At 41.3% G+C, this 19,314-nt stretch overlaps 1 protein-coding gene across 1 annotated transcript in view; it reads right to left on the bottom strand.

The window, feature by feature from the left end:
* The window catches only part of enah (ENAH actin regulator), a 143,507-nt gene extending 126,523 nt beyond the window's left edge, over positions 1 to 16,984 (bottom strand). Inside the window, exon 1 of the mRNA XM_080289855.1 lies at positions 16,578 to 16,984. Coding sequence (XP_080145981.1) covers positions 16,578 to 16,582 — 5 coding nt within the window. The 5' untranslated portion in view covers positions 16,583 to 16,984. The remainder of the gene's footprint in view (positions 1 to 16,577) is intronic.
* Between the last annotated feature and the right edge of the window lie 2,330 nt (positions 16,985 to 19,314).

Genomic DNA, 19,314 nt, shown 5'->3' on the forward strand with positions numbered 1-19,314 from the left:
AAACAGTCTGTCAGCAACTTTAATTCCGTAAAAATTCTGACAGTGATGAGGAGTTAATACTTTAATATAAAGCAATACCATAACTACAATCAGTATGGGTTCTTTTATGCATGTAGGTCATGCTATTATCTGCTGAAAATAGTCAATCTGCCTGTAGGAAAAGGATTAACACACAGACAGGTTACACAAAACAGTCAACAGGAGAACGCACACACACACACACACACACACACACACACACACACACAACCCCACCCCCCATTAGGAGGTCCCCAGAGCGTCACACAAAAGATGTGTGTATGATAAATCCATATACTGTCCTAGCAGAGGGTTCAAGGAGTTAGCAACCACAGGGGAGTAATAATAATCCCTTCAGCCATCATCAGTATGTGTGCCTTGGTTTGTTTATTCCTTACTGAAGAATGAACAAAATTACAAGTTTACCCATCCGTTCATTTCTAATCTCTTTCCAGTCTGACTCTGCTGGACTTCTGTGGTGTCAGGACAGCCAAATTACACAGAGAGAAAATGTGAGAAGAGGGAAATTCACTACTGCTGTTTTATTATTGATTTCTAGCTAGCCTGCTACTTGGTGCCTCAAGCCACATCCACAGCTCCTTTAGAGCATCAGTTGTGCTGGAGGATAGGGCTGCTCGATTATGGCAAAAATGATAATCACGATTATTTTCACTGAAATTGAGATCTCGATTATTTGACGATATTTATTTAACCCTTTAAGACCTACTATAGGACCAAGTCCACCAGAGCTTATATTATTTTTTTACATGTTGTAGTGCCATTTGTGGGAGCATTTCAAGTTGCTATACATCAATACAACTGTTATAGCCCATATTTTAATAATATGTATGCATTAAGTCCATAGTAACTACATTAATTGCAAAAAAGTGCAATAAACTACAAAAAAAAAAAATTGAAAATCATTTTGTTTTTACATATATTTCTACTTGGAGAAATTTAAGAGGCTTATCCCTCAAAACTTTAAATACAAAAAAGTTGCAAAAAATAGTTTACAACAACAGGAAATTTATTTTGAGTGTCTTCATAGTTTTATTTTGGAGATGCAGCAATTTTTATATACTGCAGGAAAAAAAAAAATCCTATGATGCAAATTTGCAAAGAAAACAAATAAACTATTTCCAGCAGTGCAATTAGAGTTCTAAGCATCCCAGAAACTATTCAGAAAAGTCAAACATGACCAGTATAGGCTTTTAAGGCCTACAAGTAAAAAAAAACAAAAAAACAACTACATTTTCCGCGAAAATGATGTCACTTCCGGTTTCAGGCAGGAAATGGCGGAAATGCGATAGTTAGCGGTGACGTCTGTTTTAATGTGTGAAGTGCTACGAACAGCTGATCGGATCGGCAAAGCGTGTTTCTGGAATATTATGTTTTTGTTCCTGCAAGCGCTTTTTATGCAATCTTTGCAAAGCTTTATGTGGAAGGAAACCGTGACCGAGGACAAGCTGATGGCATGAGATGTAAGTTTCATATGCAAAAAAAATATATATATATTTCTTCAGTCTCTGCACGCTCCTAAAAAAACTCCACACAAATCAAGCAACGCTATCCAACTCCAACCTGATTAATCCTTACTTGCTAATCAAAAGCTTTATAATTTTGTATTACCAATTTCAAAAACATCACACAACATTGTTCATTTCACTAGATCTGTAGCAAAGGAAGCCCACGAAGGTGGTTGGGGAATCTGACTAGTGTGCCTCCTGGGCACCTCCTAGGAGGTGTTTATGGCATGTCCTACTGGGATGAGATCCCATGCCAGAACTAGAACACAGTGGAAAAATTATTTCTCTTAAGAACACAAATGGAGAGAATGAGAGTTGTACAGATCTGTGCATATCTGATTAAAAATCTGCCCACATTTTTTAAAAAAAAGGGAAAAAAAAGAAGAAAACATAATGGATGGATGGACGAGAGAAAGATATACAGAAAGACTTCAAAGACAACAAAACTGAACCAACAGGGTTAAATATGTGTGAGATGTGAAAAGAGATAAGATCAATTGAAGGGAATTGGAAGACACCAACAGTCTGATTACATCACTTCGACTCTGCTGACAGACTGGAGGAGCCAGTCTACGTGTCAAGTATCCTTAGGCAGCGTACTAACCCCAAGTTGCTCTCCGATGCATCCATTGGAGTCTGAATGTGTATGAATGTTAGATAGGGCGCACTTAACAGCTTAGAAAAAGTGCTTGTGTGAATGGGTGATTGTGGCATGTTGTATAGAGCGCTTTGAGTACTCCGGGAGAGTAGAAAAGTGCTATATAAGAATCAGTCCATTTAAGGACATACTGTTTGAGCTCATACAACACTTCATTTTGTTGTAGCTGTTAGGTTGGCTGCAGGACAAATTATACCTCAGTGCTGCTTATAACCACATGTACAAGTCTGACTGATCATTGGATTTAAATCAGCAGATCACGAGGTCCTCAGACAGTGCATGTTGGCTCACTGCTGGAAAACCTGTTCATACAAATAAAGGCAGCAGGCCAGCCGTTAACTTTAAGTTAAATTGTCCTGTTCCGTTTTCACCATAACTCCGACCTTTTAGAGCACTGGACTGATTGATCATATTGACAACACTGTATATTAACATCATTCGAATAGATGCAAAACATAGTTAAAGAATAAACACATCACATCTCAGTGACAGCTATGCTTAACCTATATAAAACTTATTTCCAAGGTCCAAAAGGGCCTTTAATCCTCCAAACAATGATCAGAAACATCCAACTGATCCTGCACTGTGAAGCAATTAAACCAACAGGGGCAAAAATGCTTCTGCGTCACATTTGCTTCACCTCATCTACCATCATCACTGTCACTCCTCATTGCATGCTGACCAGCAGAGCTGAAATGGCATAAGCATAATCTCAGAAGAAGGAGAGGGAGAGGACAAGTGAAAGGTTGGCAGTGCAGAGCGTAGAAAAGCACATTCATGAGCTGTCGTGGATCATCAGGCTAGCGTGGCCTCCTGTTGGCAAATCACACAGTTGAGCACACCGTGGGCATGCAGCTGGCCAGAGCAATGACACGTACTGTTGACTAACACTGTCTCAAACACTCCTGCACAGTCAACCCTTTTCACATGCTCTGATGAAACATATGCCAAAAGTATGTGCACAGGTGTCCATATTTTAACAATTATTTCCAGCTACCTGTGTGTTTCTTTAGTAAATATACTTCGTTCTATAAATTGCAAAAAATTAGCTATGTTACCAACATGATCTTTTGACACCCACTCCCTCTAATGGATCCAAAGCTATGTTTATACCAGATACTCCTTTGCGCTATGATCGAACTGTATGCCACCGTGGAAGAATTTTGGACAGATCATACCAAACTCCTATTTTGTAGTCTCAGTACTTTTTCCCCCTCAGACAATGATGTCCATGGCAGAAGCTCACAAATTTCACAGGATGGTAAAGTAAGCACACAACTTGTCTGACACACACACACACACACACAGACACACACCAAGTGAAGCATTCAGAGCTCAGCAAACACTTTTGATTGATTGATTGATTGATAATACTTTATTCATCCCGAGGGAAATTGGGTTAAAGCTGCCAGCCGTGCCAGCGCTATCTTACCCTTCCGACCATACATAAATTACACAAACATCACGGGGAAGACAGGTCAGAGAGGTATAACCATGGAAAATGCACAAGATGAGAAAAGTACTGACAGTCTATAACTTCAAGTAGGCATTAATATTGTTTTCTACCTTTAATCAACTTCAACACTAGTCATGTAACTAAAAGCAAACCCGAAATTTACTGGGGAAAAGCGCCTGATCAACAACTCCAACGTGAAGAAAGAAAGACCGTTGTATCAGCTTCCACTCCCTGCTGTTTTACACAGGAAGTACTACAGTAAAGCTACAGAATTTAAAATAAAACAGTGTTGAAATTAGTCCGCTTGCTGAAGGCTGGTGGATATCATCTCACTTTCTAGCAAGCAGGGGTGAGTCTAAAGGGGGGTATGGGGTGTACTAGGCCAGATCAAGACTGTAGTAACATTTTACAGATTTAGATCAATATAAATCAATAAACTATATTGCTTAATTGTAGTGTAATAATATTAAAAAATAATATAATAATGTACAATTATATTTTTTTTATATTACCAAACTAAAAGCTTGGGGGGGGGGGGGGGGGGGGGGTCCTTCCTCCACAGGCCATTAAAAATATTCCAATATCCAATATCACTGAGCAGGACACCAGATCATCATCATCAACAGTAATTACAGGTGGCTAATTACATGATATGCTCGCATTTCTTCATTGTTACTCCTTTAAATGCTTACAGACATGCATACACAGTCATACACTAGCACATTTAAACACAAACAGGCTGTAATGATTCATTCACCGAGCAACTCAAATAACTCCACGCTACAAAAAAAAAAAAAAAAAAAAAAAAAACCCTAAATAAATAAAAAAGATTTTAAAAAGAATCGTCAACACTTTGTTTAGTCTCCAACTCTGCAGCACTCAGTTGTCACCATGTAAGCGCACTCACATTTGTAACTAAAAATAAACCTGCAACAGAAACATATTAAGGCGCATGGATGCATGCATTAGGCCCAAGCAGCCTCTTGTGGGGGGGTTTTGGTGAAAAACAACAAATCACAACAGCAGCAATGACATCATAGTTTAACATGGAGCTTGAGTTTGCTCTTTGCCATTTGTTTAGACAAAGAGGCTGAGCATTGCAGAGATGTGATCACATAGAAGAAAATGTCTTTTTTCTTATCAGATAATTTAATTTTTTTCTTTAAAAAGGATACAACAGGAATCAATGTGTGATCATGCTTTTTATTTGTTTTTGTTTCTAATGTCTCTGTAAACTTTGAATCACCTTGTTGTTGAATTGTGCTATACAAATAAATTTGCCTTGCCTTGCCTTGAATGTGAAGAAACAACTGCTGTAACTTCACGGGGGGGGCGAGGGGGAGACTACAAAAGCTAAAATTTAAGATAAAGAAATACACTTTCTGGATGCAAAATGTTCCATATTTAACGAGAAGAAAAGTATTTTATACCAAATCATTACTCATTTCACAGTTAAATGTCAAGCAGCATTTATCTTTGGGTAACGCCGCTTCTTGGTGAATGTCAAAACCGGGTTTAATTATGACTGGTATCACTCATTGTACAAAAACCCCCAAAACAAAACAAAAAACAGTGTCAGATAATTCCAGTGTTTCACACTCAAAAGCTAGAAACTTAGCATTTGCATAATATTTCGGGAAAGCATTAATAAATCTCAATTTCACCAATTTTTTCCAGCCACTATAGTTTTCAACCTATTGACCTCGAGAGATCCTGTGATGAAGGTACTTAGGAACAATACTTTTATACAAACTTTTGTTTAGCACCACAAACTAATACACAAAGGAAGCACTAGAAGATTACATTTCTTTCTATAGACATTAGTAGATAAGCAGCAGACAGGTATCATACTAAAGTGTTGAGGCCCCATGGGATGCCAAAACCAATTCAATGCTTCTTGGCAACTAGAGACCATAGTAAAGTTTCACATTTCAACAGTAGTGATGTATTAAGCAGTTAAAAGTGTTAATCTGGCCAGCCCACACTTTAATGTTAGCTACTTAACTATTAGCAATTACCCGCTAGGAACAATAGCTGTGTGTAAAGTTATCAATAAGCTAGCAGCGAACAGCTATGGCAAATAAAACATTAACATTATTATAGGAGCTAGACTTCTTCCTTTTTATTTCATTGATGTTGTTGTATATTTTTACGCATCTTATTTTTGCCATCCCCCATAATATCAAGTATCAGTTAGCTTAAAGTTCATCAATTGGACATTCAACATGCTGACTGAGCTCTAGTCCCACATTCCCCCCCCTTTATATAGCTCTCATTTTTTGATCCGCTTACAACACATATGCTCTTGCTTTGCAGCACTGTGCTTTTACCCTTTCCTTAGTATGTATATTATCAGTCGATATTAGCTACAAGCTATAAGTTATAAGTGTTATGTTGCAAAGTTTATCAACCGGTGGACACTCTAAAACTTCTGTTGGCAAAACACATTTGGAATATCATAAATAACCAGCTGGATCCGAGACCACTGTAAATGAGTAAATAAATAACTAAACATAACAAATTTAAGCTATAGAGAGATGGATCAGAATCAGAATCAGAATACTTTATTGATCCCTGGGGGAAATTATTTTTTGTTACAGTGCTCCATTTTAAACCAACATTAAGACAAGACAGACAATACACTAACTAAGAATAGTACAAAATATACATATATATACATACACATACATAAGTCACTCATAAATAAATAGTTGGAAAAGAAACATGTGTAGCTGTAGTAGCAAACAGTGTGTTAAGTGGATGCGTTGTACAGGGAGATGGCCACAGGCAGGAATGATTTCCTGTGTCGTTCAGTGGTGCTTTTCGGTAATCTCAGTCTCTCACTGAACGTGCTCCTGTGACTGACCAACATGTCATGGAGTGGGTGGGAGGTGTTATCCAACATTGTCTTTATCTTGGACAGCATCCGCCTCTCCGACACCACCTTGAGGGAGTCCAGCTCCATCCCCACAACATTGCTGGCCTTACGGATCAGTTTATTAAGTCTGTTGGCATCTGCGACCCTCAGCCTGCTCCCCCAGCATGCAACAGCATAGAGGATCGCACTGGCCACAACAGACTCATAGAAAATCCTCAGCATTTTCTGGCAGATGTTGAAGGACCTCAGTCGCCTCAAAAAATAGAGACGACTCTGGCCCTTCCTGTAAAGTGCTGTGGTGTTTTTAGCCCAGTCCAGTTTATTGTCAATGTGTACTCCAAGGTATTTATAGTCCTCTACAATGTCAACATTGAGCCCCTGGATTGAAACAGGGGTCAAGTGTTTCCTGGTCTTCCTGAAGTCCACGATCAGTTCCTTGGTCTTTGCCACGTTGAGCTGCAGATGATTCTGCTCACACCACGTGACAAAGGAGTCGACCACAGCCCGGTACTCTGTCTCATCATCCCTGCTGATGCATCCAACCACCGCAGAGTCATCAGAAAACTTCTGAAGATGGCAGGTCTCTGTGCAGTGGCTGAAGTCTGTGCTGTAGAGGGTGAAGAGGAAGGGGGAGAGGACAGTCGCCTGTGGTGCCCCTGTGTTGCTAATCACCTTGTCAGACACACACTGTGGGAGACGTACATATTGTGGTCTTCCTGTCAGGTAATCAACAATCCAGGACACCAGAGAAGCATCCACCTGCATCGCTGCTAACTTATCACCCAGGAGGGTCGGCCTGATGGTGTTGAAAGCACTGGAAAAGTCAAAAAACATGACCCTCACAGTGCTCGCCAGCTGGTCCAGATGGGTGTAGACACGATTGAGCAGGTAGATGATGGCGTCCTCAGTTCCGAGACGAGGCTGATAAGCGAACTGAAGGGGATCCAGGTGTGGTCTTACTATGGGTCGCAGCTGGTCCAGGATGAGCCTTTCCAGGGTCTTCATGATGTGGGAGGTCAGTGCCACGGGCCTGTAATCCTGGGGGCCACTGGGTACAGGGACGTCTTTGGTACAGGGACGAGGCATGATGTCTTCCACATCACCGGGACCCTCTGCAGACTCAGACTCAGCATAAACAGTTTATGAAAGACTCCACACAGCTGGGGGGCACAGGTCTTGAGGACAAGGGGACTCACTCCGTCTGGTCCAGCAGACTTGCCTGAGTGAAGTCTCCTCATTTGCATCTCAACCTGGTATTGAGTGAAGGTGATGGGTGGGGGAGGGGTGTCAGGAATCTCACAGGAGGCAATATGTGAAGAGAGAGGCTGGCACAGTGGTGTGGCTCTGGATTCCAGGCTGACTGCAGGTGAGGTTGTGGGGGTGGGAGCAGACACTGTGGTGTCGAATCTATTGAAAAACAGATTCAACTCGTTAGCTCTATTCTCACCTCCCTCAGCTCCCCTGCTGTTGGTTGGCCTGAATCCAGTGATGGTCTTCATGCCCCTCCACACCTCTCTCATGCTGTTCTGCTGGAGTTTCCACTCCAGCTTCCTCCTGTAATTGTCCTTAGCCTCTCTGATCTTGTCCTTTAGTAACACCTGGATCTTCCTCACCTCCTCTTTGTTGCCCCCTCTGAAAGCCCTCTTCTTGTTGTTGAGGAGGGCTTTGATGTCCTTAGTCACCCACGGCTTGTTATTTGGGTAACAATGAACAGTCTGAGCTGGAACAATGGAGTCGGTGCAGAAAGTTATGTAGCCTGTGATACACTCAGTAAGCCCATTGATGTCCTCGGCGTGAGGCTCACAGAGTGTTTCCCAGTCGGTCACCTCGAAACAGCCCTGTAGTTCTGCTAAGGCCTCCTCTGACCACCTCCTGACAGTCCTGGTGGTCACAGGTTCCCTCCTCACAATTGGCACATAGCAGGGGGTGAGGTGAATCAGGTTATGATCTGACCTTCCAAGTGGGGGGAGGGAGGAGGAGCTGTATGCATCCTTGACGTTAGCATACAGTAAGTCTAAAGTTTTCTCTCCCCTGGTGGGACAGTCCACATATTGTTTGAATGTTGGTAGTGTATTGTCCAGTGATACATGGTTGAAGTCACCCGAGATCACAATAAAGGCACTCGGGTGTTGAGTCTGTAACCGAGCTATGGCAGAGTGGATAGTGTCACATGCAGCTGTGGGGTTAGCAGAGGGGGGAACATAAACAGCCACCAAGATGACGTGAGAGAATTCCCTGGGTAAATAATATGGCCTGAGTCCAACAGCACACAGTTCAGTGTCCGGGCAACAAATCCTTTCTTTGGTTGTTATGTTGGCAGGGTTACACCACCGGTTGTTAACTAGAACAGCAAGCCCACCTCCTTTCCGCTTACCGCTAGCGATGCTGTCCCTGTCCGCCCGAACAGTGTGGAAGCCTTCCACGGAAGCATTCTCATCGGGAATGACCTGGTGCAGCCATGATTCGGTGAAACACATCAGGCTACACTCTCGGTATTCCCTCTGACTCCGTACCAGTGCTGAGAGCTCGTCGATTTTAATTGCCAACGATCGCACATTACCCATCACGATAGACGGCAGACACGGTTTAAACCTCCTCCTCGCTTCGAGCCTCCGCTGTCTCACCGTCACCTTTTTTCTTCTCTTCTGTCCTTGACCTCTGCATCCCCGATGTGTTTTCCTCCAAATTTCAGCTGGTACTTCTGCGGGCCTGGCCAGCGAGCCGGCCGGCATCAGGGCGATCAGCTGATCTCTGGAGTAAACGGTCCGTGCGTGTAGGAGATGTGCCGCGGTCCCGTTCCTTGATAAAAGTAAGAGTTCCACGGCCACCAGAAGAACAAAAACTCTCTCAATCCACATGATTGAGTAAGAGATAGAAAATGGAGGAAAATACAAGTCAGAAAAAAAAAAAGAATACGTAAGAAAAAAAGAGCTAAACTAAGAGAAAAGCAGGAGCGACTGTAACAGGCTGCACGCTGGTTGGCACATGCGCACTACCCAATGCAGTACAACATTGGGTTTGTAAATCACCAAATATCCACATCAGTCTTTACAAAAACTATATCGGTTAGGCTCTAATCCGGGGGTGATGAACTCAAGGGCCGGTGTCCTGCAGGTTTTAGATATCACCCCAGGTTAACACGACTGAATCAAATGATTAGTTTGTTACGAAGCATCTAGAGAACTTCAAGACATGTTGAGGAGGTAATTTAGCTATTTGAATCAGCTGTGTTGGATCAAGGACACATCTAAAACCTGCAGGAAACTGGCCCTCAAGGCCTGGAGTTCCCCAACCACTGCTCTAAACTAAGGTAGGAGAAGTTAAGGTCTCTGTAGATGAACCTGTTGAAGAATTGTTAATAGTTGCCTGCAGCAGCCTTTGTTTCCAGATCTCTTACCTGCTCAGCTCTGGGTAGTATGTGACTGCTATTTTTGTCTCCATTGCTAAAATGTTTATCAGTAGAAATGCATTTTAAGTGCTTTATTTGTCTACTGCCACTTCTCAAAGGAACAAAGTATCCCTGAAAATACTAATCATAAAAGCAGCAAACTACCACTGAAGAGAAAAAGGAGATCATTTCTCAGTCTGGTCTGTAATATCCTGAGTGTCCATGGAGTGACTCATCAGAAAAATACAGGGAAAAGGCACAGAGTTAAACACAAGTATCATTCAGCAGGAAGAAAAACACCAAGGACGTGATGGCTGGTGGTAGCTTACAGATTAGAGAAGGGAGCTTCTAAGCAGGAGGCCAATGATGTGAATCATGAGGTCAGCAAGGACGAAGTATGAATAAAAATGAATGAGTAATTCTCTCCTTATAAATTACTGTTGAGACACCCTTGAGCAAGGCACTTAACTTTCAGAAGCAGCACCGGGCTGTGGTTATGGTAAAGACATTAATTGGTCTTTTCTGTCTGTCACAACCTTAAAAATACCCTAATATATATCCAAGTAAAGCAATATGTTACCTATGGTGACTTAATACTAAGAGCTCCATGTCACATCTTTTACTGTAGTGAATCAGCAGTAATCCTGGGAGAGCTGGCCCTGTGTCAGCCACAAATCCACGGTATGATTACTTTGCTCCTCTGGTTGACTTTACCTCAGTAAACAGCCATCCAGCAGACGGCCGAAACATAAGACCTCAGTCATGAGGGATGAAACTCGTCTGGAACGTCAAAGGGATGAAAACTTTGGGGGGGGGGGGGGGGGGGGGGGGTCCTGGCTCAGAGAGGACTGCAAAGCGGGCCTTTTTGGAGCAGATTGGAAGAGAAATGAGAATGTGAGATTAAGGATGGACTGGCTGACAGCAACTGCAGAAAGAGGTGAAGGGGAGAGAGAAAGCATGAGGGGCAGATGATGGCAAGCTGCCAGGAGATCAAAATCTTCCCCAAAAGCTTCAAAAGCAAATCGTTCTGGCACAACACCTTTATTCTCCTGTCCCATTTTATAGTTCAATTCACCCCCATCAATAAACAGACAACATTATACATTTGGTTTTATAGTCAGATTATACTCTTATACTCTTCCAGTTGATTGGTCTGTTTATAATAATTTCTAACATTTTATAGGAATATAAAATATATGACAATTCAGGTATCACAATAACACAAGGTCACATCAGCAGCTCTGCAGCCCTCACTCTGCATCTGGAGGAAAACTTGGACCAGTCCTTGCATTTACATGGAAACCATAATACAGGAATAGCAATCCCGAAGATTTATAAAGTTAATGGCCTGTTCAAAAAGTTCATAAAAAAAAAAAAAAGACACAGACACACCATTGTACTTCCAGTCTGGACAAGGCCTTTGAAAAATTCCAACTTTGAAAACCAGGTTGCGATCAGCTTGTGTATTAGAGGGGAATAAGGCCAAATGTGCCTCCAGAGCTTGCTACCAATTCCTCACTTTCCTTTAGAGGTCACATTTATTTCTACGATAGGGCACAGACAGGGGGGGCTGAATCCCTGGGATTTGTGGACAAAGACTGCTACGCTGAAATTAACAGAGAGCGATGCCATTATGTGTCCATTAAGTAATCAAATCACAGTTCTTGTAATATTGTCTGTGAAGGTTCTCAGTCATCCAGGTCATCGTAGTCTAAGGAGCTTGGAAAGAAAAGCGTCTGGACTTCTTTAAGACAACTGACAACAACTTAAAGAAGTCCAGACGCTTTTCTTTCCAAGCTCCTTAGACTTCTTGTAATATTATTGTCAGAAAATCTATTAATCTGACCTGTAAAGACGAGGAAAGGATCCCTGACTCTGTCACTCTGAGATACGATAAACCCAAAGAAGAGACCAGAATCAGTGACTGTGTCTTCAGTCTTTTAAGTCAACGTAAAGTGTATTGCATTTATTCCAATTTCAAATTAGCCTTAGGATGACCTCATTAATATCTCATTTGGACTAGATACCATAGCTGGCTGCAGTCCAGCTTCAACTCATGAGGGACTGGGGGTGTTTTTCTCTTCATAAACAGTTCCTCCAGTGCAACACTTACATTAAAATGTTCCAAGCTGCATGGAGTCTGACCTCAGCTCCTGCCATTCATCTGTGGCGTGAACCTGTAGTGCCTCAGAGGCACGTGGCCCTTCAGCAGTTGTCAAGAACTATTACTGTGACGCCTCACAGCCCCCCATCGCCCTTACAGTGCTGCTTATCAAACAGCCAGAGATAAGCTGGCATCGGTGGTATGTGTGCCCTGACAGAACATGGAAGAATAAGCTGACAAGCATTATATAAAGTCTCCTCCTAATGGTTTAAGAAGGACCATTCACCAGGTACCTTTTACCTTAAGAGTCAGGATGAGGCCATGTTGCTAAACATCCAGCATTCACACACGCACCTCACTAAGAACTCATAAACTAAGTTTATGACACATAGATGTGACACATAGATGTGAAACAATCAATAGGCGTTTTAACGTCATCAATACCATCTCTCAATCCTTTTTTTTGTTTATTTTGTAACTAATTGATATCAAACTGGGTAAGTTCTGACGCAAAATGCCCAATTTTGCAACAGTAAAGAATCCTTCAAATAATTCCGAAATCCGTTTAGCTGAAGTTTATCACTTGTAAACTGGGCCTAACCTCACCTATGGTTAAACTGGAATTATATTTCCCCACCTTTCTGAGAAGTTCTACTAACAAACAGACAAACCAAACCACTCACATAACCTTTTCATTGTATTTTTTTTTAAACTGCAAATTTAGAAAGTTTGACTTACATTGGCTGCCTATTAAATGTTGTATTGATTTTAAAGTTCTGCTGCTTACTTTCAAATGCTATCTCACCAAAGGTCTGTGAGATAGCCCCTGACTATCTCACCGACCTCCTCAGTCTCTGTACTCCCAGCCGTTCTTTACGATCTTCCGGTCAGTTACTTCTGGCCCAGCCCAGGCACCGTCTGAAGACTAGGGGTGATCGTGCTTTTGCCTCTGGAATAGTCTTCCTGCTACCATTTGTGCCTCTGACTCCATTCAATCCTTTAAAGCACACTTGAAAACTTACCTATTCAACCTGGCTTTTCTAATTTGCTAATTCTCACCTCATTAATTGCTGTATCGCTACTCATTTCTCTGGATAATCATGATCTCTCCCTTTCTCTACTTACTAATGCTTTTTGTTTCTTTTCTCTACTTTCTCTATTTTACCTTGTTTTAATGACTTACTGTTCAGTGTAATCATTTACCGTTATTTTTACTGTGAAGCACTTTGGTGTATCCCCTGGTTTTAAACGTGCTAAATAAATAAAATTGCATTGTAATTTTAAAAAGCTAATATTGTATATCTGAGTTATTGACACTATATAAAAGATTGCTAAAGCCATATAATCAGTTTGTGGACTGATGTTCTGAAGACTTGAGTTTCACCGTTTTTAAACCTTGGTATCAAAAGCAAAGGATGAATGTGACTGAGAAACCAAGAACACTGCACACTCATACTTTTACACAATCTCACTACATTTTGCAACCACAAGAGTAGCCCCTGGATGGCTGTTGGAAAGAATGCAGGTTCAAGGCACTACTACATTTCCAGACTTTGCTGTGTTCACTTCTTTATTGACAGTCAGTAGTTTGGGTTTTTCAGTAAGTCTCCTTGGCCTCTGCAAAGTAGCAGTTACCATTTTAAAAGCAAAAATGTTTTATGAAAGAAAGAAAAAAAAGTTTAGTCATCTAAAAAAATATATATATTGTAAAGGTTTATATCTTATTGTAAATTTAAATATAATGGGGGGGTGGGGAACCCTTCAACGTGGCTGGCGCAAAAATAAATGTCAACTCATCCACCCACCGTCACCTTCGCCCAGCTGTGAGTTAAATAATCAAACTGCCTTCTTTGCTGTGATGATTGGAACAAATTGAACAGCGCTTTGCTGGAGATAATTTTGAAAATGGCTTGCTAATACTCACCTCCAGGAGCATGTACTGAATACTCAATGGGATAATAACTTTGGGGTGTTCATGTGGTCACAGCCATGTGGCACATGGGGGACAAGGAAAGGACAAAAAAACAAAAAAAAACAAACCAACAACAACAGATCCACACAAGTGTCCTGCATGAGTCAGCTGCAAGCAGCTGGGGCAGCCACTCGTCCACACACCTGTTCTATGACACAGACACACAAATACATTCCTTCTAAACAAGATTTCTGCCTCTGAAAACAACTTGTGTTAAAAATTACATCAGCCTTTATTTCTCTCTGTTGCTATCTGCAGTTTGGTGATGTTCATTTTCAGCGCTCCTCCTTGTACTTTAAAAGACATGCTCAGGGGCTCATAAGAGACTAAAAACAACTAATGAGGGAGTTGTTAAGAAATATGAGGAAGAGGATGGGAAAATGAGAGACATGAGAAGTTAGCGGTTTCCATTCTGGGACACGGACGCAACATGCGGCTCTTTGAAACAACCAAAACTATTGTTAACCACAGTTTGGCCTACAGAGAGATTCCAACAGCTGGCTTCAATTAAGGGTTTTCTTTAAAGAGGCAGGCCTCCTGCACACTGCATGTCTCACTTCTTAACACACACACACACACACACAGTAAAATAAAGATCTCAAATGTCCACAGAAGCGGTTTTGACACTGAGCTTTGTCTGGATGAATGTGAGCATCACAAATGAAACACGCAACAGGAAATGTCTGACAAACATTGCCGTGCTATGTTAGCCATGTCAAACAGAATCAAGTAAATCCAACACTTCTTCTGGACACATTCCTGTGGAGATGGCAGCTCTACATGAACTGAAGAAAAAAAAATTTTAAAATACAAAAAAAATTAAATAAAAAGAATACAGCTTTCATGCATGATGTATCTAAACAAGGCCAGTGCTAGACCTTGACACTTTGGTGGTAACATTACAGTGTGGCTGCTCATGCAGGAGGCATTTCAGGAACCTCAAGGCTTGTGCAACAATGTTACACCAAATCGTGGAAAATAAGGCCACAAGAAATGCATTGTACATCATGACCCCCAGAAAGAGTAAAGTAACACAGCATTCATTTTCACTCCCACACTCAGCTCTATATGAGGCTGAAATTTTGTTCATGTGGACACTCACTACGGATGATGGTTCTTCACAAGAAGTTGCGTATGTTTTGGGTCATTTCTCTGACTAAAGCGATAATCTAGACCCACTTTTGCTCCTGACTGCTTGAGGTTCTCTTTTAAAATCTTCACATGTCCTTCTTTATTCATATTTCCTTCTAGATGAGATTCCCAGTTCCAAACACACTGAAGCGTTCCCACAGCATAATAGTCCCACCACCGTGTTGTAAGTTACTCCCTTCTCCAAACATAAGCAGTGTTTTTATTGCCAAATGAATGAGACAAAACTAGAGCCCATTTTCATCTGATTCTATCATTAGTAATAGTAATTTCTAGTCACTTCAGCTGCTCACCTTGGAGTTGAGAAACATTTAACTTGAGACTCGTCAGCGATTATTTTGCTGTCACTGAATATCACTGTGGTCACCACATCACAGCACTACTAACAGAATTCATTCAACTTTTTCCTCTATGGGTTTAAAAGATTTCTTACCATCTGTTTCTATGTTGTACATCATTCAACATTCCCCTTTTTTCCTTACACAAAAGCCCACGTTGTTATGTCACCACCAAACACCACAGTGTGGGATGGGTCTTCCCTCCACATTAAACAAGCACTGACACATGTTTGTGTCAAAAGAGACACCATCAAGCACAACCTGCTTGTCAAAAAGTGTTTTGCCATAAGTGAAGTAAAGTTGAAAGGATGCAAATACAATTTGCACAATAGATATCCGAAAATAATTTGGACAAAAACAGACCTCCATAGAATAAGCAGCCGTTCAAAGTATCTGCACGAATAGGCTTTCCCTTCAGAAGATATCATGTTTTAATGGAAAACAGAGACTTCATCCACGCTACATAACAGCCACACATGGTAAGCTATGATGGTTTTGTCAGGTGGTACATCCAACATGCTGCACGAACATTGTCAAACCCGTGTCCTCCCGAGTTCATGACACATGTCAGAACTGCACTATGTGTTTAAGCAGCTATCATATGTCTTCGCCATCTGCCACCAGACTCGCTCAGGCTGGGTGTCTATGGAGCTAGCGTTTATTTACCAGCCATTCTCTGTGTGCTTCTCTGCGCGTGTGTGACAATCATGATGTGGCATCAAATAAATGCCACCCCATCAGCAGCACCGCTGAAAGATAATCCTCTCTCATGCAGAGTGGGAGTAGCAGCAGCAGGAGGAATAAGCGAGCGCCATTCCAAACCCATGCACGTCCACAAATGCAGCACAAATTCAGATTCAACTGAGCGCGCCTGCTGGCGTTAATAAAACCTGACCACAAACAAACACCCTCTAATAAGGCGAACACGGCACTGCAAGCAGGCGCGCACCGGTTACTCGATACAAGCCGTTATGGAAGCAAAGTTGGCGTAATTTTGTAGTTTTCATTGTTTCATCTCTTCCCCCCCCCCCAAAAAAAAAAACACTCACTCCTCTCACACTATTTCAGAATGAAGACAGGGGCTTCCTACCTCATGGTGAAAGTGGTGTCAGGCCAAATATGTCACAGAGTCTTTCGAATAACGACGACGGCTGAGTTGCTGTGTAGTTTTCACCAAAGTTCGCTGCTCGGTTCAACGATACAAGCGACCTAAGATGAATGGGGACTCCCGACGACGGCGTGACAAGATGTTTCACAGTTTGCGGGCTATCCGATAAAAGTACAAAAAAGGAAAAGAAAAAAGAAAATGGTGGCTTAAAAAGAAACAGTCGACTCCTACATGTTCTAGAGCATCGCCGCTCCGCTGCTGGCACTGAATCACTGGGAACTAAAGCGGAGAATCGCAGCGTTTCTCGGCTGTTTCTGACGCACTCAGCTCTATGTGATGCGGCGCTGTGCCGCTCGGATACCGGTCTGCTGCCGCTGGCTGCTGGCCGCAACATGTGCTGCGTTTAAGGACCCGCTGTAAACTCCTACTCTGAAGTTTCTCGGGAATAAATATGCCCCCTTCCCTAAAACAAACAAACAAAAAATGAATTTTACCAGCGCCAGGTGTGTCTACAGAAAAGTATTGCCTTTCGTCTTGAAACTCCTTCAGGCACTTATTGGGGCAGTTTTTCTAAACGAACTTTGATTTAAATGGTTACATCATGGACAAAAATCGGCATGTCTAGCATCAGCACGTATGTAATAAAACTGTTTAAAATGTTTGCCCCAAAATAACGTTTTAATAACCTTTCTTCACTTGCAAGTTATGTGTTCTACCACCAACTTTGCTGTCGTCGAAACCTCTAATGCATTTCAATCTAGGACTGGTCCAGGTTTCTTCATGTATTGTACCTTTTATAAAATGAAGCTTATTTTGGAAAAACACAACAGAAGGCTAATTTAGTTCGAAACATAACTCAGGCAACAGCACCCGGCTTGCTGCCTTTTTTTCATGCGAGCCGGCATAAGTTGGTTATGTCGCACTGTACCTGAATGCAGCAATTTACGCAGCTTGTCAGACGTCGCACGTACAGGTTGCCCTTGACAACTGAGGTGGATAACTTTTTCAGTGTTTCTGCGTTGACTGGTTCCTGTAAGGAGTTGGTTATGTCTTTAATAACACTCCGTTGTTCTTTATCTTAATTTCCACACTTATAGACAATAGTTCAAATGGATTTCATTATGATTTACACACATTCACAACATTTTACTCATGCCCTTGATAACTAACATGTAAGTCTTAATTATGTAATTATGTTAGTCAGTCTAACTGAAAACAGTAGTAAAGTAAACAAGCAACAACCATTGTACATTTATTTCCCAACTTTTTTCTTCTTATTGTTTGTTTTGTCAGGTTGGATGATGAAAGTCGGCATTGTCAGGTTTCTACAGAGATGTTCAATAGAGTTCAGGTCAGTAACTGGGCTACTCTAGGACATCCGTAGAGTTGTCCCTAAGCCACTCCTGTGTTGTCATTGTCATGTTGGAAAGTGAACCTTCAAGTAATTGTCACAGAGACATCCTCAGTGAAAACCTGTTCCACATGTGGAACAGGTTTTCACTGAGGATGTCTCTGTACTTTTCTACTTTCAGCTTTCCCTAAACCCTAATTAGTCTCCAGTCCCTTCTGCTGAAAAATAGCCAGACACCATGATGCCACCATACTTCATTGTAGGGATGATATTGAGTAGGTCATAAGCTCTGCCTGGTTTCCCTTCAGACATAATATTTAGAACTGAGGCCACAAAGTTTAATCAAACCACAGAATCATGTTTGGTCACAGTCTGAGTGGTTTAAACTACAGATGGCACGATACCACTTTTTTATGTCCAATACCGATACCGATATCATACATTTGGATATCTGCCAATACCGATATGAATCCGATATAGTGTATTTTTTAATCAATAAAACAGTTTTTTTAACATCTTGCTGCATTTTGTATAAGGTCATAGTCAAGCTTTTGTGTTTTCTTTTAAACTAAAGCAATTCTGTTATACCTGTATGCAAAAACTACACTGCACCCAAAATATTTAATTGTTCAACAATACTCAGTGGCGGTCCTAGGCTGTTCGGTGCCCTGGGCGAACACCCCCTCTGCCAGCTTGAAGGATTGACCACCTACAGGGGCGAGTGGGCAATTTTTATATATATATATATATATATATATATATATATATATATATATATATATATATATATATATATATATATATATATATATATATATATATATATATATATGTATATATATATTAGTGCTATTTCTTAAATGTGTAAAATCTGTAACATAATGTTACATAATGTTTGGAGTTTAGTCTGTTACTGTTAAATATTCTGATTCTGATTGTTTCAGGATGACCTGCCATGACATTTGCTTACCTGTATCTTTTGCTCTTTTCTCCTCCTCTTCTTTTCTCTTTTTTCTAAACTGAGCACCTGATGGCTTTGAACTTTTCTTGTCCATCTTCCATTGGTTTTAATTTTGCACTCCAGTATGAACAATCACCCCCCAACCCGAGGATCACCACAACATAACCTAATAGACCTACACCTTAGTTCACAGAATCACTTTGTCTAGGGTTTATTTCTGGGATTTCGCACAACCCAGGATTCAAATCATGAATACATAATGGACTTGGATTTACAACATTATAAATGAAATGTGCTCTGTTTGGAAGCAGCAGGGCCCCCCCTCCCCTTTCGACGGTTTGTGTGTGAGACTTTAAATCATCAAATATAAATTTTAAATTGTTATTGATCCCTTTACCAAAAGTCCT

The sequence above is a fragment of the Astatotilapia calliptera genome, chromosome 15 (assembly GCF_964374335.1).
Source record: "Astatotilapia calliptera chromosome 15, fAstCal68.1, whole genome shotgun sequence".
Classification (NCBI taxonomy): domain Eukaryota; kingdom Metazoa; phylum Chordata; class Actinopteri; order Cichliformes; family Cichlidae; genus Astatotilapia; species Astatotilapia calliptera.